We start from the raw sequence: 23,949 nt of genomic DNA, 5'->3' as shown, positions 1-23,949 counted from the left end.
TTTTCTTTGCAGTTACTTTTTTTACTGGAAAAAAAAACACAAACAAACGTTCTTTTAAACAGTCAAAATAAAAGACCATTACACAAAATTGCACAACCATTTACAAACAATGGCAATAGAGTTAAGTAGGCTAGTCTCATAGAATCAATATCTAAGTAGTTTTCTTCATATGCAATATACCAATAATCTAATTCTCAGAGCTATAAGGGGGATTCAAAGACCCCTTGGCCAAGCTCACTGCATTTGATAATTTAATCATGTCAGACCTCAGGTGGGAACTTTTCCACCAAGATTCCTATGTTGACAGCAGTTTAAATTTTCATATTCTTTCCATTTACCTCAGGCTTTTTTCATAGTCAGAGGTAGAATTCAGCATTATCCAATGTCTTTCCCCATTTACCACACAATTTACTCACATCTGTTCAGACATAACTTCCACAGTCTTCACATCCTTTTCAACCACCATTGACTTTATTATACAAAGTATGATATATATGTAAATGTAGAAACCCATATCTTCCAAGGGGGGGGGAGAGGAGGGAAAGAAAGGATCACCTGTTAGGAAATGGATACAGGTGGGGTAAGTATATTCAGGGCTTTTTGCCATAAACTCTAGCTTATAAAACAATTATGAAACTTATAAAAAGAATAAAGAAATCAAATTCGATCTGTGTGTATTTGTTTTTAAATTCTGCACCATTGTGAATTAAATAGGAATAAATTTAATCATGTGTTGCATTTGCACCATGACACACTGAATGTTAACAGCTTATAAATGTTGATGTGAGCATTCAGTTCTATTCTGAGACACAGAGCACACAAATGAGTTCAGTTTCCAGAATCCTCACCTGGACCTCTTAATCACATGTGCCACACACTGACATGTTCTATTCCCAGAAAACCAGACTCTGCAATTCTTATTAGATTCAAGCTCAAGGTACCATTTAGCAAATGCTACATGCTGTATTAACAATTTTATGCACATGTGAGGTGTACTTAGGACCTAGACCTAGAAGTTAAGAATATATAAGCAGTCTCTTACGAATATGTTATATATATTTATATATCTCCTTAGAAATTACATAAAGAGCCTAACACACTTTATGAATTTTATTTTTATCAGCAGTTTTCTAAAACAAACAACTTACATTTAATTTTTCCCCTCAACAGTACTGATAAAATACAGGGCACCTTTTTCTTTCAAGTATTTGGGTAAAATAGCATACCCTGAGAATCTGGGGGTGCAAACCTACACCTTGTAAACTGTAGAATGAAACTCCTCAAGCACCACATAGGTAAATGTATACCATGATAGCATTTAAACACAAGACTATTGTTTTATGTGTTTTCTCATGTACATACACATTACTAATTATGAGAAAATAGTCAAACTACTTAGGAATTGATACTGTCTTGCAGTCCAAAATAATATTTCAAGTAGCATGAACATTGAATTTGCAGCAAACATGAACTTTCATTTCTATGAAGTACAATTAAAATGTATTAAATCTCTTTAAGAGGCAAGGATGATAAAGGTCAAATCTGAAATTAAGAAAAAGGAAATTCATATCACTAAATATTTCCTAGTAATAAAAGAATGAATTTGAAAAGTATCTTAACCTTTGAGATTTATTGGGATGATGTCAGAGTATAATTTGTTTCATTTTGTTTACTTGATGATAACCAGAAACACAGATCAGCTGTGTGCTAAGTCAATATCTGTATATCTGGGTTTCATTTAATCCTGAAGGTGATTTTAGTGAGTGCTTTTAAGAAATACATTCTGATGAATTAAAATTTTATACTGTTTACGGATGTGTTCAGGCTTCCAGAAACAGTTTAAAGGGGGCATATTTCAACCTGACCATTTTACCAGTGGGGAAGAAAAGGAAATGGGTCAAACTTTCTATACAAGATGCCTATGGTTCCTCTGGAAGCCTGGGTCACACATGTAACCCTGAGAGGAAAAGGTGAAAGCCAGACTCCACACTTCTGATTAGATTCAAGCTCAGGGTGCCATTTAGGAAATGCTACATGCTTTATTAACAGTTTCACGCACATAAAACATAAGAGGGAAGTTCAGTAGCTACAAGGACATTACTGGGGAAACAGTTTTATGGGTTAGGAAGTTTCATAGACTCTTGCTTTATTCTACATAACTTTGGTTGAAGAAGGAAGGGCATAACCATTATATTCAAATATCAATACAATTTGTCAAGAAATGACAAAAAAATGAGAATGAGGATTTAGATTTACCTCATGCCTATCAAAATGTTCTCCCCTAACACTTGAGGTAGGAAATGGCCTTAGCAGCTTTGTACAGTTTGTTGAAATACAGAACCATAAAACTAAAATTGGATGAGGTGGTATTCATAGAACATTATTTTTAAGTCATTTTTTTAACCACTTGGACATTAACTACATCTTTGGCAACACCCTAGAGGATGTGGTCTCTCTGATAATACCAACAAGTGAAAAGTTCTCCTTTCTTTCCTAGTTTCTGTCCTCATTTACCTCAATTTGGGAATTTAAGGCTCAAATCTACTGGTGAGAAATACTGACAAATAGCTTATGAGGCCAGCAGACCCTTGGTAGGTAAGACCTCTATCACATTTTCTAGGTAAGGAGGTGTCTTTCATTTTGAAGAGCAGGCTAGGAGTCGACAACTCAACATGCTCACTCAGGTTTCCTAAAAATCACACATTCTGGTACTATGCAGTTCAAATCCTATCTAAGTTTCACTAGGTATGCTTCACCAGTAATATTTCACGGGGCTACTTGAGTATTACATGTCTGAGATTTTTTGAAGTGGATTTGATTTTCTTGTTTCTATATTAAGTGATCTCACACTCAGCTAATATCTCCTGAAAATGAGGACATTCTACTGCTGTATAAGAAGTTCCCCAGGGGTGAAAGGTTAAGTAACTCCTAGGGTTGATCGGTTGACAAACCTGGGTAAGAAGACCTTTATGACAAAGACATAATATTTTCCCTAATACAGTATAAGGGCATCTTTTCCATACATGTTTCATAGAAAATGTGACTCCATTCCATAGCTCATTAGCCCAGTGACTGAACTGTGACCAGAGCTGACTATTCCTTCCTCAAACTATTCCTTAACTCAACAGAATTTCTCTCTACATTAAGATCCCTTTAAGGAAGACCCCAAATTGAAACTGAGTTATTTTTTAAGAGTCTGAGATGGAGAACATAACTAAAAGTAATAAGATTACACTAATCATACAAAAATGAGCTCATTGTTTTTTCACTCGCAACTTTCTTTCATGAATAGCATATCATTCTATGGCCTCAAAAAGCAATTTTAAACATAAATCAAATATTGCTGATCATTAAAATCTAGGTAAGGTCTTTTAAAATTACCAGAATGAATTCTCTTTGAACAAATAATGTAAATAAGAGGTGATTCCTTCAAAAAAACCTGGGATAACATTCAAGTTAGTCTTTTAAAAAGTAAGAAATATTTCAAGGTAACAATTGTCAAATATATTTTGACACAGTTATTAATTATCACAGGCTAAATATTAATCTATTCAACCAACATTTCAAGAATCACTGTGAACACTCACTGAAACAACCTTCAGATTTGGGTTATGGCTGAGGCAGATGAAAGATTCTGTGAGAATGATCTCTCTACATCTCTTAAAATCTGCCTCATAAGGAGACAGTGCTTGTAATTCTAGGTTACTGCTCTAGATACAGCTGGGGCTAGAGTGAATCAGAGTCACTAAATGAGAGTTCACATTCCACTCTCCTGCCCCAAACAGTTCATTCTTCAGACTCCAAACAATCTGTGAAAGAAAGACAGGAATATACAACTATGAAGGGAATCATTGAAGAAAGATATACCACACGCTGATAACAAAGGTTGGCTTCTTAAAGGGAGATAGATAATTCATACTTTTCGGAGACTAACTTAATTTTAAATGCAACTACTGGCTCTCCAGTGTTTCAAGCTGTTCTTTTAAGGCAACAAATACTGTCGTGGCATTGTACAAATGAAAAAAGTAAAACCAAGCACAAAAATTAAAACCACTGTTCTTTACAATTACATTTGAAATCATGCCAAACCCAATAAAAGAACACGTAGAACACAACCAAGAGAATGACCAGTTTTGGCTGTTAAATAATTCAAAGTGCAGACCCATCATATTTAACCTCCAAATCTGTGCCACAACTCTGCCAGCTAGTTACTGATTACCGATGCACTCCAAGAACCAAAAAGGAGATGCGCGATTCAAATTATTGATTTGCTGGCTTGGTTTACAACAGTAGGGCAGAATCAATCCCTTTCTGTTGTATATTTTGATTGAATTATGTGAACACTTAAAAGGATTTTTTTTAACCTAGTCACAAGTGCAGGAGGGAAAGAAATGAATGGGAAGCTTATATCCTGTATTAAAGTATAAAAAGAAATAGTTTTACAGGGGGGAAATGCAGCCTTTCAATCAGCTTTGTAAAACTAAAATAACACAAACTGCTTTAACAGAGTCATTTAGGAAATATTAAAAACTTACACACTTGGTATATAAGAAGCAAAAACTAGGACTAACAAATGTAGAGGAGGTTTTTCAGATGAATTCTTAGTGCTATTACAATGCAAATTTCAGATTAGAGAAGAGTAGTCCATCTTTCTGTCTTGCTCCTATAAAAAACATTGTCAAAGAAAAAATTGTTAATTGTAAAAGCAAATCACATTTTTAAAGAAGCAAGAAAAATACATTTTATTTAACTGTTTGGCTAATTTCAACAGTAAAATTATAAAGCTGACATTTTAAAATGAATTTAGCAAATGGATTTCTGAACTTAGTAGGCATTATGCTGACTTAAAGAAAGTGCCCAAAGTGAAAACTCTTCGAAAATTCAGTTAAATCCAATCATTTAAACTTATTTTAGAGTTAAATGTGTAGGTACATAGAAATCATCCATAGCAGTGTTAAAGCAGTGTAATATGTTTGTTCCTAAATTTAGCATGTAGAAATGATATTTAAATTAAATGGAAACATTTGAAATTCATCATGAGTTAGTAAACTAATTAGGTAGGACACTATACTATACTGAGAATTCTTGCAAAACCAGTTCCTGTTACCTAAATCACTTGGCCTTTCACCGAATATGTTTTTGGCTTTTTTTTTTGTTTCTACTTTAAATCCCTACATTTGTTTTAATACAAAACTTATAAATGAAGCCAAATTACATTAAAAGACAAAACAGTTAGTAGACTGGTAGGGGTGTCTGGGCTTACAAGAAAAGGGAGCAGATACCCTCTTCTTGCACAACTATCAATTTCCCTTTCATCCACCCCTGCTTTTACTGGCTCTTCCACCAGGGTCACTGCACTTTCGCAGCTTCAGCCAGGCTTCGATCCCAGGAGTCCTGAGAGATTAGAGCCTAGCTGGGTGATTCAGCACCCAGCGCACATGCAGGTGCTGCGCCAACTGCTCACACAACTCACCTAGTGGGTTTTGTTTAAAATAAGATACGGCTGTTAGAGCCTATAACTTAGCTAAATCCATTTAAGACAAGCACTGATATGCTCAAAGGTTTACCAAAAATTACCTCTTTTTTTCTGTTGATTTCTGTACACATTCTAGTACAGCTACTAGAACTTTGCCTAAAGAACTTTTTTTTTTATCATTTGAGAGTTGATATTTGAACATACTATAAAGACAGAAATAGAGAGGACTTCAGGTAATGTCTGTGAGGGACTAGGAAGACACTATCATGTGAAAAATAATCTCCATGAAGTATTAAATAAGAGCTCTCTAACCAATTATATGCAATCTGAGTAGCAAGGCAAGGGATATTTCAATCCTCTCAGCTAAAATCGGACATGTTTAAATAAGTGCTTGGGAAAAAGGAAGTCTACAAGAATACTTATAGTTTCATAACTCATATGTATTCCATGTCTGTCGATCTTATTCTTTAGTAATTTAAATTGAGGAATGACTTCAAAAGGATTTGGAGGCTCTTTATTTGGTCTATACAGTGTTAATTAGGTTTTGCTTTGCATTTAAGTCCTGGAGATTAAGGTTTTCAATGTAATAACTTTTAATTATTTCCATTAGGATACATGGGGCAGCAAAAAGAAAAGATATATATATATATGATCATTTCCATAGAAGTAGAAGATAATACAACACTAAGAAGTAGAACTCCAATGTGGATCCAAGGGTCTGACAACAGCCCAGGGTAAGTCCCAACTCAAGGCAAGGTTTGCAAAGACTTCCTGAGCAGTGTGAGAAGACACAGAGGAGAAGGAAAGGAGAGACAGACAGACAGACAGAGAAAGACAAAGAGAGACTGACAGAGAGGTGCACTATAGCAGGGTCTGAGAGCAAGGGAAAAATCTGCTTATACAATCTACTGGGATTATTTTTAGGGGCTGGTGGTTCAGATACTGTGTTTTTCACCCTGATTTTCACATATCATTTCTGCTCACAGTAATTTTGGAGGAATTTTGTTTGAAATCTTGAAAGTCATAAAGTTGCTCCAATTCCTATTAAGGATAAAATAATTAAAATCGCCAGTTTAACCTAACAGAGACCTCACAAACATTTATTGTGGTGCGATGAATCATTAAGAAGTCATTCAGGATTAGAGGGTGGCTATGCCGTGTAGAAGTCTGGTCTGGATATCTTCCCATGAGTGTAGGACCAAAACACATGACAGAGTGCAGCAGAGATGCTGGGTCAGATTTTCCTTTGCTCCACACAGGTCTGTGCCCAGACAGAGAGGAAAATCACCACACAAAGTTGGCAAGCTATGCCCAGAGTTGTATAACATTCTAGAAGGTCTCGGGGGATACTAGAATACTTTGGCACATGGTCAGTTGGCCTGCCCTAAGAGATGAACCAATTTAAAGCAGACTGCAGAGCTATGGGCATCACATCCCATTTGGAGAAACACAGAATCCTGGGTGGAGGTGCCTTGAAGCTGTCCTGGGAGGTCTGCAAGGGGAAGGGCTGATTTTCTGCTCTAATGAGCGCCCCTGAGAAGATGAATGCATTCTGATACATTCATGTAGTTCTAGTCTCCAAGGTAGACTGAATATTTCCTATATACCATGTAATATGCTATGTCCTTTGCACTGTTTTTATAATTCAATCTTCACAACACTCCTGCAAAATATCCCTGTTTCATAGTTAAGAAAACAGAGGCTCATCTTTGATAGTTTGATTTGTTTTATAGTTAAGGAGACAGGGCCTCATCTTTGAGACTTGGATTTGTTTTATAGTTAAGAAAACAGGCTCATCTCTTGAGCAAGTCACCTAGCAAGTCACCTAGAGTAGTAACAGCATTAGAATCTGAGCCCGGGTCTTGCCCAACTTCAGAGCACATGACCTTGCTCCTTATTCAAAAGCCACACAGCTCCCTTTCAACTAGAATGCATTAACTCATGGGCATCCCAGAGGAATCCCACGCTCACTTTGTCTTCCTAATGATTCTGCAAACAGGACATCCCATATCTACCCCTTTCTACATAAACACAGAATTACCCCACCACTGGCAGCCACAGCCTCTAGAAGTTCTAAAGTAGCCAGGTTTCTCTTTGGGGCATAAAATGTTCTAATGACAAGGACAGCTGATTTTTTAGTCAAAGGAAAATATAGATGGAAGCTTAGCATACGCTGGGTATTGCCAGATTCAGGGTCAATTCTCTTACCTTATTCTCTTCCCCTGCCCTTCCCCCCTTTTCAAACCCTACGACACAAACTCACATACACAGACCCCTCAGCAGGGAAATGGCTAGGGGTCTGGATGAAACTGAGGCCATGAAAATTAGTACAGGGCAAATTCCAGCTGTCCTTTCTCACCCTTTCTAAGGACTTTGTTTCATCTAATTAGTCCTTTTTCAGGAAGAATAGAGCTGCAGGATAGAGCCAAGAGGCAAATGTAACTGCTGAAATTTTTTTGGAGAAATTAGGTAGAAGGGAAAGCCCAAAGCAAAAACAAAAAGGGTATAGAAATAATTTACAGCAGGAACTGAGACCCAGAAGGCAAAGAGTAAGAGAAGTGGCTAAACAGGGTGTCAGATTTGGAGCTTGGCTATGGGACCTAATGGGCCTGGGTTTCATTTCCTACACTCCCATGCAGTGGCTGTTTATCTGTTCATTTTTTGTTGCTTTTGAGGAGGAGAGGGAAGAAAGTCCAAAGGCAGTGAAATTTCAAAGAGGGGCACAAAATAGTAAGCTAGAGGAAAGCTACAATTTAGGAAAGGGGAAAGGAAGAAAAGAAAAGGCAAAAATAGACATTAAAAAGATAATGTAACTTTTGTGACTACTAATAGAAAAAATTGTATCATTGACAGGAACAAAGTGATCACAGTAGTTGCTGAGGGTAATTTCCCACTCCCTAAGTGGGAAGAAGAGATGTGGTAAGGGGGCATTTTTTGGGGACTTTGGAGTTGTCCTAAATGATATTGCAGGGTCAGATGCTGGACATTATATATCCTGCCATAACTCACTGAATGTACCAGGGGAGAGTGTGAACTACAGGGTAATCTATTATCCACATGGTGCAGCAGTGCTCTAAAATGTGTTCGCCAAGTGTGATGAGTGTGCCACTATGATGGAGAGGTTGTTAGTGTGGGAGGAGTGAGGTGGGGCGATAGGGGGTGTAGAGGAACCTCTCATGTTTTTTTATAACGTAACCTTTTTAGTGATTTACGTATCTTCAAAAAATACAATTTATAAAAATGATGGGGGTGGAGGGTGGGGGGTGGGTTATGTGGGGACCTCTTAAGTTTTTTTTAATGTAACATTCTATGTGATCTATTAACTTTAATAAAAAATTTTAAAAAATAAAACCTGGGGAAAAAAGATAATATATTTTTTATTAAAATGTATCAATAAAATTGATTTGCTTTAAAAAGATAATATAAAACGACAGTTATACAGGGTAATGAGAAGAGGAAGTTGCAACCAAGTTAGGAAAAAAAGGAGAAGTAAAATAATTGATTCAGGAAATGAATGTGGCATGAACTAAAAATGAATATCAGCACAACAGCCTGCAGCCCGGCTAGCCAGCTGGGACCATGACTGAGCGGTTCCTGGTCCTCCTCTGACTGGCCAGGACTGCACAAAGTGCACAAAGCCCAGGTGAGAAAGCTGGCAGAGCCCACCCAGCTGGGCCTTTTAAACTGTTCAGTGTGTGATAAAAAAAACAAACTACACAAAAAAATTGAGAAAGGAAGATGCATAGAAGGAGGGGCGCCGAACTCTATCTACTTGAAGTTAATGGGAAATGAGAAGGCACAATTAGGAAGACACCAAAATTGAAAGGAAAAAAAAAAGCAAATAACATAATATATTTGCAAACAAATGGCAGGGGAAAAAGTGAGGAGAGGGAAATAGACTAGCAGGAAGGACCTCAAGAAGTAGAATCACCAAAAAGGGTGGTCTAAGGGAGAAAAAGAGAAGAGGAAATAGAGAGCAATAAGAAAGAAGCAAACTGAAATAAGATGCTGGTATGGAATAATTCAGACTTTGAGTCCCAACTCTGCCTCAAAGCGACAGCAACTTAAGATGGGGTCATTTGACCTCTCTGAGTTCCTATTTCCACTTGCTTAACCCAAGGGGACTGGATTTGATCATCTAAGGCCCCCTGGGGCCCCTCAGAACACTATGAAAACATTTCTCCCAGAATTTACCCTCTTTAGTCTTTCCACTTTTATTACTGATGTGTGGGTCCTGATTCCAGGGGTAGAAATAACTCTGAGGAAGTGAAAAGCAAGAGCAAGAACAGATGAGCAACATGCAACACATTCTAGATATGAGCAACACAAATGGATAAAGAAACAAAAAAGGACATTCATATGAAACAAAATAACAGCAGTTCTCTTATTAAGCTGGTACCAACTACGTAGCAGGTACCATGCCAAATAAAGTTAACTTTTGCTGTAATTACATATTTATTTTATCTTTATACCTTTCATATCAGGTCTCAAAGTTTTAAAACAAAAATATGGCATCTAAGTGGTCAGGAGAAAGCATAAGAACAAATACATCAGGGAAGGAGAAACAGAACCACACGTCTAGAATGACTGAAAACTAAAACAAAAGTAGTCTCGGGGAAAAAGTCATCAAAGATTCTGTGGAGAGGGGCTTTCAGAGCAAAAACAAACACACAGATAAAAGGCCTAATGCATAAAACAGAGAAGGATCTCACAAAAGGAAAAAACAGAAGTTTGGCAACTGGTGTGTTGCAAATGGGGCCCTGCTGTGGCCGCCCAGCTAGGTCATCAGGTCACTTCATTCTCAAATAATCATTAAATAAATAATGTTAGTAATTATCTTTGCAAAGTTTGGAAAGTGTTGGAATATTGAGCACAGGAAGAGAGAAGTGGCAAAGAGCCACCTCTAAAAGCAAAACAATAAAGGAAAATTCATAACAGAATAATCAGAAAGAGATAGCAGCCAGTTATACTCCAAATGTACAGGAGGTGGGTGGCAGGAGGAGGAGCAGGAGGGCAAATCTCCCTGAACAATGTGGTGCTAAAAATAGGCAATGAAATACTTATTGTTTGAGCTGGAAAGACTCTTAAAGGTTATGCCAGGACTTGAACATGAAGTTTGCAGTTTTCTTTGTAGAGGTTTCATCCTGCTGGAGTGTAGGCTTCTGGCTTATGAGGCTGTACCAGGTCACTGGTGGATTTCTGTCCCCAAGACAGTGTCTGGTAGAGTGTGGGCATGTGATTCATGTTTGTTGACTGAATAAGGGAACTGATGAATTTAGCTCAAATATTCCTTTTACAAATGTCCAGAGAGGCAAATGGAAATATAGACAGTTAACAGCCAAATGCTAGATGGAAGTAGATCCCAGGTGTCCTGGCTGCCAGTTCAGAGCTTATTACTCCTCCTCCAACATCTTTCTTTTGCTCCATGCATCCTTCCAAGGAACATAAACAGCAGCGTGCTGGGAGCATGGAATGGCCTAGCTGCTAAGGGCCCGTCCTGGCTCTCTCACTCTCTGGAACATCAGGAAAAAGGTTTCTGTCTAAGTCTCAGCTTTCTCCTCTATTAAATGTTGTGGTTGGACCAGATCATTTATGTGACTTCTCGGTTGAAAAGGGGAACAAAAAATGCAACCTCATGGAAAATCTCTGGGTTAACTGTGATTTTCAAAGGAAATCTTGAAGTTAAACCCACGTCCAAGACTTCTCATATTGATGATCCTTATGAGTATCAACTGTGAGCACAAAATAAATTTTTTTGAAATTTCTGAACAGAGTTTTAAAAGACAGATTTTCACACAAAGAAAAGAACAGCTCAGTTCTTTTTTATGAATGCTGACTGCTCTTTGGCAAGTGGCATAGACTTTTCAGGAATCCTTTTAAAGGATTTTAATTAGTTATCTAAGTTTGCATAACTAGATTTTTGCCTGTACACAAAAAACTGATCTTTAGTTCTTGACTAGTTTTCTTAAGTCAAGAAACCAGGCTTTGCCCTTGCTATCTATCTTTGGGTCTGTTTATAAGAATAAAGATTGTGCTTTCAAAAAGGGAAAAATTCTAACCAAAAAACTGGTGAAATTTTGAATTTAAGAACTTGGATGTGTATTTGTGTCTGATGGAAATAATTCAAACCTAATCCTCCCTACTCAGCAGGCAGGAGAAAGGCCAAAGCACTGCTAAGAGGACCTTAAGGGAGTGTATGCCCTTCCTCCCGCCTCTCAGCCCTCCCTTCACCTTGCTTCTGCTCCCTCACAGTTTACCCAAAGGCCGGCATTTGATATTAGCTGGTCCCAAATAGCTTTAGGTAAGCAAACCACCTGTTAAGAAAATCAAAACACTTTCGCCTACAGGCTGCTCTTGAAAAAGCCAGCTCCACCGGTCCTAGCAAAACTACTTCTCTAATTCTGTCTCATCCCCATGCATATTTAATTTTTTAAAAAATGTTTTTCTCCCAAAAGAAAAGATGCATTATTTACATTCAGTTCTCTCCCTTCCCTCTTTGTGATGGACACACAGTGCCGGTTGCGAACTCCTGAAAGGAAGAATTCAAATAATCTATTTCTAGATTGCAAGTAAAATGTTCTTGGGCCTTCACCTAATTCCTTAGGGAAAGATTCTCACATGTCTAAACAGTGACCTAATGTTGTCTTGTGGAAGCGCAGTAACCATCCATTGCATTTTTTAAAAAAAAGGGTTTATAGTTCATAATACACTTACATATCCATCACATTATCTGATGTTTGGACAAATTTTGAGGGGTAGATATTACTGTTCCTTAGAGATACAGGGAGGACTAGAGAGTTTATCAGGCCAAAACTCACACAGATGGTCAGAAGAAGCAGCTGTGCCTATAATTCTATGATTCTAATTCCTAATTTAAGGCTTTTTTGCTGTCCAAAGAAAGTTCTTCTATTCCTTTTCAGTAAATTTAGAAAAGAGAGAAATGGCTTCTTTCTTTCATACAAGAAGAAAGGATTTCTCTCTGTCTCTTTTCTTTGTTCATATTAAGATCATATGAATAAGGAATGAAAGGTCCTGCAAGCATTTATGACCTCAGCCCTTCCTGGTCTGGTGCGAAGGGCTGAGGGGCAGATTTAGAGCCCAGCACCTGACAGCTCTGCGCTGTGTCCAGCAGGGCCTTTGCCCCTCTCCTGTGCGTTTGACCTCATGTGTCCTGGTTCAGACAAGCCATCCTTACTTTTCCCATCCAGGAACCGTCTTCGCAGCAGGGGATTCCAGTCTGTGAATGAAGATTGACCCAAGGCAGGAATCAGATTTTATCTGATTTCCTTTAGACTGGGGCAAGAGTAGAAACGGATTCTTTCCTAAACCGAGGGAGGCCTCAATGAAAGTGAGCGCCTAGTAGGGGTTAGCAGAAGAATGCAATGGATTCAGGCTGAACGGATTGGATCAAGTACAGCAGCCCCAACCAAGGAGCACCTAAGCTGGGGACTCCCCCTCTCATAGATGTCAAGCTGTGTGTGTGTGCGCGCGCGTGCATGTGCGTGCGCGGCATAAGATGTATTTAAGTATTTTGCGCCCGCTCTAAGGAAAAGTGCTCTGGTTATCTAAACACTGAAAAGCAAGTGCTTAAAAAGTAGTTACTTTGTACGAGAAAGTTCAAGAGGAGGATGAAGCACCTCCCTACTAAGAAAATGTCAGTCCTTGATGTCCCTTCTTTCTGAGGATCAAACAGATTAACTGTGTTTCCAGTGATCTCCTGGGATGTCCACTGCCTTCTGTTGCTTGCATTGCCAGGGACAAGGAACGAGGCTCTGTTAATTCCAGACCAGGTTTTCATTTCTTCCCCTTGACAACCTTTTCCCAAAGACTAAAGGAACCATTTGCATGTTCACTTCCCTCCTACTCTGGGTGGGAAAAGCAATCAGGCAATTTGAAAAGGTCAAAGGGGAAAGGCTGGTCCCTGGGGGGTCTGAGGGATGGGGAGAGGAAGAAAGTTGGCAAGAGCACTAGCCCCTTAATAATTTGGATGGGGTCTTGTTTTCTTCCAAAACACCCATTTCTGCGGACAGCCACCCCTGCTGCAAATCTGCCACTTCAAACATGAAGAAACAGGATTGCTCTTTACCCCTTAAAGCGTATCAAAGTAAAATCCACTCACCAGCAGCTGCTCCGTTTTTGCTGTCTGGGGACTGCTTGTCATCTATGTTCCACCACAAAACTCATGGTGGTGCCGTCAAAAGAAGGGGGGGCGATGATCCGTGGCCCCAGGGGCTGCGAGGTGATGCTGATGACAGGCTTGCCATGCAGCTGGGCGAAGCCCTTGGCCCCCACGAGCTGGGAGGTGGCTGCTGGGGTAGAGGAGGAGGAGGAGGCGGGAGACTGACCAGAGGCCATGAAGTATGGGACCTCGGTGAATGTCGCAGCTGCCTCTTTGCCAGGGGTCTCTGCTGCTATGGGGGAGAGCTCGCTGACCCCTGGAGTGTGGGCAATTGGTGTGGGTTGCAGGGCATTGGTGGGCAGCACCGTGGGCAGAAAACCAGGGTAGATCATGTAGGTGGGTCCATAGGCCCCAGGACTCAGGGCCAGGGGAGGCACGGGGAGGGACATGGGAGCCACCGCCTGCTGCTGGGAGGTCATGGGCACGTCCACATACTGCCCTGTCTCAGGGTCAAACAGTCTCCGCGTCATGGGCTGTACCGGTGTGTCCACTAGGTAGTACTGGCCAGTCGTCACATCCAGAAGCATCTTGCGCTGCGTCTGCTGAGGCGGTGGCTGCTGGAAGGGGTCTGTGGGGACCGGAGCAGGGCCTGCGGGTGCTGGGGCAGGCATGCTAGGCGGGGAGAAGCAGAGGACCTGGGGCTGGCCCCCCTGCAGGGTGAAGGGCAGTGGCTGCTGGTGGTAGATGGCAGTGGGGGGGTGCTCTGGACTCTGGGCGGCTGTGGGGGCTGCTACCCTCTCCTGGGGGTTGTCAGGTTTGCTACGCCAGGCTGGCCGGCTGGTTCCGCTGACCTGGGAACCTTTGGGACTACTTGGGACCTGACTGCGCGCACTCAGGGGGGGCAAGTTGCACAGAGTGGCAGCTGAAGAAGCTGGGGGACCCTCCCTGCCAGCCCCGAGCCTGCCAGGAAGCTCCCCAGGGGCAGAGCTCCCTTTGACAGGGATGGTCAGGTAATTCTCACAGTCGCTATTGCCCTTCTCCAAACTGCTTTTCCTGTTGGCCACCTCCTCGGGAGGTGCGCGCGTGGCCGGAGAAATCTTAAGGGACCGGAGTCCCTGCGATTTGATGCCCTTTGCCACTGGAGCAACCTCTGGGGAAGGCACTTGTGGGAACTTGCCGGCGACGCCTCCCGTTTTCTGGGTGCTGCTAGCACTTACGGTGAGCACGTTTCGGTTGCTGGGGAGCGGTGGGAGGGGCTGCAGAGGCTGGGCCCTCTCCACGTCCTTGTGGACCGGGGGAATATAGAGGGATCGCGGCCTTTCCCTGGCCAGGTTCTCAAAGGCGGCTGCCCGGGCGGACACGCTCTCAGTGCTTGGGTTGGAGTTTCTCCGCTGCAGACGTTCTATGGGCGCCCCGCGCAGGACCACGCCACCCTTGTTTCCTGGGCTCCGCTCTTCCACCTCCCCTAGCCGTTTGGCCAGCTTGTCAGCATTGCCCTCGGCACTCCCTGCCCCTTCCCTCTCCTCACTGGCAATGAGCGACAGCACATGGCTGTCTGTCATCATAGGCAAGGGATCGCTTTTGCGCTTCCACTCGTTCCTGTTGAAGCTGTACAGCTCTTCCATGGACCTCACAGCAGCAGTCAACTTCTCCAGGGCATTCCGGGCTGGCTTTGGTGCTTTCCCTTCCTCCTTGACCTCCTCATCCTTGGGCTTCTCTGGGTTCTTGTGAGCAGAAGCCTTGGAGACAATCTTGAGCACAGGCAGGTAGGAGCCCTGCTCAGGCTTATTGGGTGCAATGGTAGCCACCGGCAGCCTGCCAGACGCCCTGTGAACCAGGACTGTCCCTTCCGGGGAAGAGGCGCTCAGGACCCTGCCGCTACCACCTTTTCCCACACCCTCCCTTGCCTCTCGGTCTGTGCTGTCTTCCCTCTGGTTCACCAGAGCCTGGCATGTAATCACCATCGGGGACAGGGATCCGGATCCACCAGCAGCAGCTGCCATCTGCCTGGGTTTGGGTCCAGTCAGCCCCTGCTCTGGGGTAACGCTGCCCTTGTCACTGCTATCCCCTGACCCTTTGATGAGTTTCCTGACATCCCTCACCTGGTGGAGGGGGCCTTGAACCTTGGATTTGTCTCTGATGTCTCTCACCTGGAACTGGGGCACTTTTTCTAGGTTGTCCCCACGTAAGAGTTTCTGCTGGGCCCTGCTGTTGTCCTCAATGGTCTTGATGAGGTTGGAACTGCTGCCGCTGGCCAGCTTGGGCGTGAGCAACTTGGCGATGTTGAAGTCCGCACTTGGCTGTTGTACACTCCCCAGGCGGATCTTGATTTCCGGAGCCTTGGGCCTGATCACTGCGGTGGAGGTGGCCTGGGCAGCAGGGTACTTGGTGGCCTGCTTCCCCGGCTGCTTGTCCTTGGGTGTCTGCTGGATATTGGGGACAAAGAGGCGAGACATGATGGTGGACTTGCTGGCAGAGATCTCCCCAAGGTCAGCTCTCCAGTCCCCCCCTTTGGGGAGCTTCAGCTTCTGGATGGGGGCTTTCTCTTCACGCTTCTCAGCCTCTTTTTCCTTCCATGACCGGAATGCGCTGTTCTGACTACGGAGGAAGATGCCCTTGACAGTCTCAGAGGCACTCTTTTTAATTTCACACACTTCTTCTGCATGTCCATCTGCAAAATTCCTGCCAGAGCCTGCATGACTCTCCCGAGGAGCACTGGCTTTGAAAATTGGGGATTTAGCCTCGGTCACAGACCCCTCCCCACCTGCATCAGACACACTGACCACGGTGTACTCAGAGCCAGCCTCTGAGTGGCGAGAACTCTGCCTCTGCAAGCCCCTCTCCCGCAGCTTCTCACTCCCAGGAGAGCCCTCCTTCTCCTTGGAGCTGCTGGGGAGATTCTTGTGGGTTGTGTCAGTGACCTCTCCCCTCTCCATTTTCAACTCATGTTCCCGTTGCATCTTCTTGGAAATGACATTTTTGAGCAGGCTGGAAGCAAATGTGGACTTCTTCTGGGGGGCTTCAGCTCGGAAGGCAGGCTTGCTGCTGTCAGAGGCCTCAGAACCATCATCGGTGTACACCGACCCGGGGCCCTTGTTGGAGCCTTTGGGGGTCCTGCCTGGCCCAGCAGCTGAGCTGGCTTTGCTCTCACTGCGTAAATTCAGAGGCTCCAGAAGGGTGACGACGCGGGAGCCCTTCTGGACCTGCTTCTGGAAGCACAGGGGTGTCTCCACATGCTTGATTTCCCCCTCAACCTTGCTGACTACAAACTCCAGGGCCTTGGTCTGGGACTTCTTGGCCTGGATGTAGAGCTGGTCTGCAGTGGGCCTGGCCCCACCACCCTTCCTCAGGCCTGCAGCCACAGAGGCCGCACTGCTCCGGAGGAGGCTCTGTTCTACCTTGGCTCCAACACCCCCACATTTTAAGTCCAGGAAGGTGGACCAGCGCCCAAATCCGACTTCGGAGAGAGTCGTGGAGGACTCCCGGGAGCTGATGTTCAGAGCCTCAAAGTAGGGGTAAGCGAGGCTCCGGAAGGCACGGGAGGTCAGGTTACGCACCTCTTTGTCTGCATCGTCCAGCTCACTCACGGCACTGGAGGCTCCACTGGAGTAGTCCACCAGCTCCTTCGCCCGGATGGCCCCGCATCTGGTCTGCAGGCGAGCAGGGACGGCAATGAATTTCTTTGCATGGTCCTGAGCCACGGCTGCAGCCGAGTGTTGCTTCAGAGAACTTGAATTGTGTTGGGCGGCTTTAGAGATGCGGAGGCTCATGTCGCCTTCATGCTTGGCAGCATAAATAATGTTTTGCTTTGCATGCACGTTGCTAGGCTCATTTATAGCCCGGGAAGTTGGCTTGATTGATAGGAGGATCTGGCTTGCTGCACTCCCACAGCTGCTCACGGCGGCTGCTGCCCCTGAAGCTGCCTCCGGAGGCTCCGGCAAGGGCTTGCACACGGTGGCAGTGCCAGGCCCAGTGGGTGGGGGAGTGGGGTCACTGTCAGAGGGGCCGCTGCCCACTTCTGTGCTGCTTGTGTCGTGGCCACCGCTGCCTGTGCTGACGCGGGCCTGGTCGCTGCTGGTGGGGCTGGGTGTCCGAGTGGCATTGGTGCTGGGAGTGGTGCTGAGGTAGCAGCTGTTGTCATCGTCCTCTTCAGTTGGAGTGGTGACGTCCCCTGGGGTCTCGTCACTGCCACCAAAGGAAGCATAGTCCACGAATGAGTAGATCACGTTGTTATCCTCGAAATCCCAGTGGGAGGCCAGTCCCACGTCAAAATCCATGTCCTGCTCCACCTCACTCAGCTGGATCTCATGGGTCGTGATGTAGTGAGCCTCCTCATTTCTGGGGGGATCCCTGCTGCCCTGGGACTTGGCAATAATGTCCCTGCACTCCGTCCCATCTCCTCCTCCCCTCACTCCCCCTCCCCCTCCACCTGCTTTCTTCCCTCCTTCTCTTCCAGGCTGGCAGCTCACTTTGCTCTCACCATTGTCACTCTCAAAGCCTAAGGATGAAGAGGAGGTGGCCAGAGCCCCTGTTGATGTGGTGGTATCATCCGTTTTGGAAAGGCCATCCTCCTCTGCTTTGTCCACAGGGGAGGAGGAGGACGAGGACAAAGCGAAGTTGCCAGCCTCATCAGTGCAGGATAGCTGGGATCTGGAGAGTTCAGAGGAAGCAGGATTCCTCTGGGGCATTGGAGCCTTGGACCCTTGACCTCTGAGTTCACCTTGGGCTCCTCTGGCTTTCTCCGTGGGGCTCCTGGAGGCCTTCTGATCCCCTGGGCCGGGCTCCAGAGTAAGTTTCATCGTCCGGGGACTTTGCCTCTGCACTCCAGCTGAAGCACACATCTCGACATATTTTGCTTCTCGCTGGGAGGGAGCTGAAGCCTTGGGAAGCGGCTGCAGCTGCTGCTTTGGCTCTTGGCTGTCTTGAGCTCTGCTCACCCCATTCCCCGCCTCCGTCAGTTTGGCCTGCGACATCAGCTCAGGAGTGGCGACTTCCATTCTGAGCCCTTGCCCAGGTTTCAGCGACAGGATGAGGCAGTGGTGAGCGCTGGGGCTGTCCTCGATCCCTCTCTTACCCTGAAGGGGCTGCAGAGTTGCCCGAAGCAGCGTCCCACGTGCCTGGACTGGCCCCAAGGCTGTAGGCACCACTGCCACTGCTGCCACCACTTCCAAGTGCTTCAGCCTGCGTGGCGGGGCCAGGGCAAGCCTGAGGGAGGTGGGAAGGCTCCTGTGTGGGGTGGCAGAGGTGGTCTGTGGCCAGGGGGCTGCTCTGGCCGAGACCGTGGCCAGTGACTCGTAGCGGAGCTGCCCTGCACAGTTGTTTCCCTGGCACAGTCGGTAGCTTTGAGCGTGAATGCCATCGGCCACGGAAGGAGCAGCATCTGTAGAGTGACTCTGAGACTCCCAGAAATGAAGAGAAAGCATGTGCTGTTTCTTGTGGAGCCTTGTCCCTTTCCTGGATGGGGCGAGAGAGGGTCACGTCATTCCAGAAATATTTTTAGTATCCCTTCCCTAGTCATACCAAAACTACACTTGTGGGTAGAAAGAAGAGGCTCTAAAGAAATAGGAAAAAAAGGTGGGGGTGGAGGAGGCATGGGGGTTTTAATTCAAATCAACAAAACGTTCTGTGTAATTTATTGTAAAGATATCTAGTAAGTATGAAATTATTCCTTACTCACTGCCATCTTTCAATTGCAAGTCCTGGATTAAATGAGTCTTCTCCCTTGTACTTAAAAAGTTCAAATTTTGTATTGCATTTCAAATCAAGGACAGTCTGGGAATATTTCAAAAGTTTGCTCTTAAATATAGTAGTTTTATGTTCACCTAGAAATCTATTCACCTTCCTTCTCTTGGATAGCCAAATCAGATAAGCTCTGGTGATAAAACTTTTTATAGAAATAAAATATTCCATCCCTTTTCTGCCCATAAAGTTACACTCTATGAAACATAACCTATTTGCTTCAAAACAGGAAAAATCTTTTCTAGAATCTTTCAAAATAGGAAGAATCTTTTCAGCACAATCCTTACTGTGTTGATTCAAAGTAAAACAATGCAATTTTCAAAGACCTAAGACATTATGCTTTTAATAAACTTTTAACTATAGTCACTGAAAAAAATCACATGGGACCAAAATTGACACTACTTTAAATCTCTACAATATCCAAGAAATCTCAAAAAAATAAAATTAAAATTAAAAGTTTCTTAAGGTTTTAAAACTGTGACAAGACAATAAACCCCCAATTAAATATAGCCTCAGCTGTAGTCCCACGTTTAGGGTTACACTGGCTGAGCTCCAGTCCTGCAGGGCATAGAGTCAAAAGGCACGAAAGAACAACGAACACACTTACCCTTCTTGAGTACAGTGCGGCTTGGAGGGAGGTTCAGAGAGGGAAATGTGACCCTCTGGCATGCCCCATGGAAATGGAGCCAAGATCCCAGTTCACTGGCTCTGAGGTGCAACCATTTCAGGCAATTCGGTATTTGTGCGAGTCAGTTTGCCAGGCAACCCAATGGGGGTTCTGTGCCGGCCATCCTCAGAGCGCTAGCATGCCTTGAGCACTAGCAGTGGGCACCCATGACCCTTGATTTTGTTGAGTTCTGGCCCTCATCACCTGCTAAGCCCAATTCCACCACTATACATAGACTATGTGTCACTTATGCCCAATGAATAAAGCACTATTTTAAACATCCACATTTGTGAGGAACAAAAATAACACCATCAACCATCTCCTTAAAAACAAATGCCACCCTCACGCAGAAAAATGTTCCTTCCTCTGGGTCCGCATGGGGGCAGGTATGGAGTAGGAGCCCACTGACAACCGAAGGACCCTCCTCTCATACTTGGGAAGAGACAGCTCAGCCCTGCCATTCTCCCCACCACAACTCCCTCCTGCTCACACCGCCTCCGTTTAAAAGCCTGGAAATACCAAGAAACACCATGTGGATAGAAAGCCAGAAAGCCAGGTGAAGACAGTACAAGAGAAAGGAACAAAGAAACAGGGAGAGAGGGCAGGGACAAAAGAACAAGAAGAGAGAAAGAGAATTTCATGGTGTGCTAGATTTGCAATGAACTTTTTAATTATGGAGAACCATGTTTAATGGCACAAAATCTTAGATTCTTGATGATATTAATGATAATTACAACTAACATATATCATGCTTACTAGTGCTAGGTACTATTATAAACACTGAAATTTACATATATTGATTTTATTTAATCCTCTTAACCTCATGTATTAGTTGCAGTTATTACATTCATTTTATAAACAGGAAAGCTGAGGCACAGAGATGTTAAGAAACCATGGAGGCAGAATTCAAACCTATACTCTTCTGCTCCAGTGCTTGAACCTTAGCCACTATGCATTCTGCCTTGCTGCTTCCCACACTCAAATACTGTCTACATGGTGTCCTGACACTTGATTAGAAGGGAACAATTTATCCCCTAGGCAATTTCATCTGCTTGACCACAAAAGACTAAGAATCACATTTTTAGAAAAATATAATTAACCTTGTATAGATCACTTATGCAGAGATTAAGAAACATGACCCTATAAATAAAATGAAATAAAATATGTTTGACTCATCAGGCAAACGGAGTATTTTTAGTGCCCCATTTTAATTTTGCTCTGAGACTGATCGTGCCTTGGACAATAAAACCTGAACCTTCCTTTCAGGGCTTTGAGGCATCTACACCCCAGAGCTGAATAGAATTTGAAGATGGCAGATTCTATGCCCATCAAAGCAATTATAGTATAAGGAGGAATTTTTCCAGAACTTTTCATAAGGCCCCATATGTTATGAAAAAATCAACAGATTCAACAGTTTCTCTTGGAATTGGCAAATTACAAAATTGGGAGATTGGATGCCCAGCTGCAGGTTAAAGCATAGTTATCTAATACCTGAAGTTCTGTGAAACTACTTCCAAAGACTTGCTTCCTCCAGAAAGTACAGTCTTCAACTCCCCATGAGACAAAAGAGAGGGTTTCTATAAAAGAGATACTTACCTCCAAAATATCTGTGTGGCTCCTTTACTGCCTCTATCAAAATAAATGCCAATGTAGGAAAAAATTTGAAAGGAAATCTTTTCCAAATAAAGTCAATTTCCAAAAAGTAGAATTTAATTTAAACTACGATTTTTATTTAAAATTAAAATAAATCTATAATTTGGTGTAGGCAATCTCTATTAAAAAGTAAGCAAAAAATAACCAACTGTAGGTTATAGTAAAGATAATTAGCTCTAAACTGCCTGCTTTTTGATATTTTTCAGAGTTCTGGGTCAGTATATGAAAGTGGAAACTCTCGATTGAAATCATTTGAAGTCATCTGTTAGCCATAGAGCTTTTATTCCTTAATATGACTACAGTTATTTTTTTATAGATGAACTCAGTGATTGCCTACCTGATCTCAACTCTTGAGCAATGAACAGTGACTAATGTCACCAGCGTTAACCAGTGTGAAGTAGGCACACTTATTAAGCAAGGCAAGGTATACTCAGTTGATAGCTTTATATGGGAATTCAGAGAGCAACAAAAGAAATGATTCAGTGTCATTATTTTTATCTCTGCAGAGAAGGTTTCTTTAGCATTCCCTGCAAGTCTTGTCAACTATATCATAGTATGTAAAACTTAAACATGATTAAAGAAATTAAGAATGAAGGTCAGACTATGCATCAACTGGCAAAAGGACATAGCTATATTAAGATATATTTAGAGCCACTGGCAGCATCATTAAACAAGCGTGTCATTCAAAAAGGACGGTTTATCCAAATGTAGACTGCTAGACCGGAAATGGATAGGTGTAAGCTCAGATTCAAACAAGGCAGGTCATTTAAACTTGCCATTTTCAAGTTCCTCTGAAACTTGGAGTCAGACAAAGATCTTTCAAACATGGCATTCTCAGGATTTTCTGGGGCATGATGAGACAAGAATAGTCTCCTGAGTTAGGAATCACTGATTACCTTAAATTTTGTTAAGACTTTCTATGAACACCTGCATACATCTTCACACACACTGACATGAAGGAAGCTTTTCTGCTGACCATGACTTCATACCCAGGGTGTGAGCATTTGCTTCTCTTCCCTGCCCAGAGTGGTACACAAAGAATCACATCTGAAGGAAAGGCACTATATTATCATTTCTGCTGGGGAAGGAGAGGGGGTGGCCAAAGAGTATCCAGGTATCTAATCACTGATATAAATGCTTTACATATGTTAGCTCATTTGATCATCTCAAAAATACCATGAGAGAGCAATTATCTTTTTTATTTTTTTTATTTTTTAAGATTTATTTATTTCTCTCCTCCCTCCCCTCCCCCCCCGCCCCGGTTGTCTGTTCTCTGTGTCTATCTGTTGTGTGTTCTTCTTTATCCGCTTCTGTTGTTGTCAGTGGCATGGGAATCTGTGTTTCTTTTTGTTGTATCATATTGTTGTGTCAGCTCTCCGTGTGTGCGGCACCATTCCTGGGCAGGCTGCACGTTCTTTCGCGCTGGGTGGCTCTCCTTATGGGGCGCACTCCTTGCACGTGGGGCTCCCTGCGTGGCAGGGCACTCCTTGCGTGTATCAGCACTGCGCATGGGCCAGCTGCACACAGGTCAAGGAGGCCCGGGGTTTGAACCTCGGACCTCCCATGTGGTAGACGGACACCCTAACCACTGGGCCAAGTCCGTTTCCCAAGAAAGCAATTATTGTTTCCACTTTAAGTATAAAAAATTGAGGCTAAATCAAGACATGTGACCTGGGAGCAGATGTGGATCGAGCAGTTGAGCACCTGCCTCCCACATGGGAGGTCCCAGGTTCAGTTCCTGGTGCCTCCTGAAAAAAAAAAAAAAAGCAAAACAAACAAACAAAAAAACAACTCGGGAAGCCAATGTGACTCAGTGGTTGAGTGCCAGCTTCCTACGTACAAGGCCCTGGATTCAATCCCCGGCCCCCAGTACCTAAAAAAAAAAAAGGGACACATGGCCTGCATAACATTTCACAACTAATAAGTGCTAGAGCTCGAATTGGAACCCAACACTGAGTGACTCAAGCCCACACTCAGTGATGCTCGAGGACTCACTCTATGTGGTGGAAGTCAAAGGTGGCCAATTTGTCGTTCTACAGCCTCGACCAGCTGCCTTTACATGGGACCAGCTGGTTACCATGGAGTCCAAGGAAATGGAAAGGAAAGATTAGTGTAAAACTATCCCTGAAAATAGAAAAACAGCATGTACTATGAGGATAAATTCGTAGTGCTATCTTCTTGTGTAAAAAAGAACACATTATTGCAGAATTGTGCCATGCACATTGTTTATGCCCTTAAAACTTGGAAGAACAGGAAGGAATGTCTACCATCAGAAATAAAACCTTACTTACAGGC

At 43.6% G+C, this 23,949-nt stretch overlaps 1 protein-coding gene across 1 annotated transcript; it reads right to left on the bottom strand.

The window, feature by feature from the left end:
* Nucleotides 1–19,018, bottom strand: C1H4orf54 (chromosome 1 C4orf54 homolog). Its single transcript, XM_012526542.3, has 2 exons — nucleotides 13,596–19,018; nucleotides 1–4,663 (listed from the first exon to the last, which is right to left on the bottom strand). Exon 1 carries the CDS (start codon nucleotides 19,016–19,018, stop codon nucleotides 13,634–13,636), a length of 5,385 nt encoding a protein of 1,794 aa, XP_012381996.3. The 3' UTR covers nucleotides 1–4,663; nucleotides 13,596–13,633.
* Between the last annotated feature and the right edge of the window lie 4,931 nt (nucleotides 19,019–23,949).

This window comes from Dasypus novemcinctus, chromosome 1 (genome assembly GCF_030445035.2).
Source record: "Dasypus novemcinctus isolate mDasNov1 chromosome 1, mDasNov1.1.hap2, whole genome shotgun sequence".
In the NCBI taxonomy this organism is placed as follows: domain Eukaryota; kingdom Metazoa; phylum Chordata; class Mammalia; order Cingulata; family Dasypodidae; genus Dasypus; species Dasypus novemcinctus.
This window is presented reverse-complemented; position numbering and strand designations above follow the sequence as displayed.

Coding starts and splice junctions, on each gene's coding strand:
- C1H4orf54 (XM_012526542.3), bottom strand. CDS start 19,018: ATGCTTTCTCTTCATTTCTGGGAGTCTCAGAGTCACTCTACAGATGCT.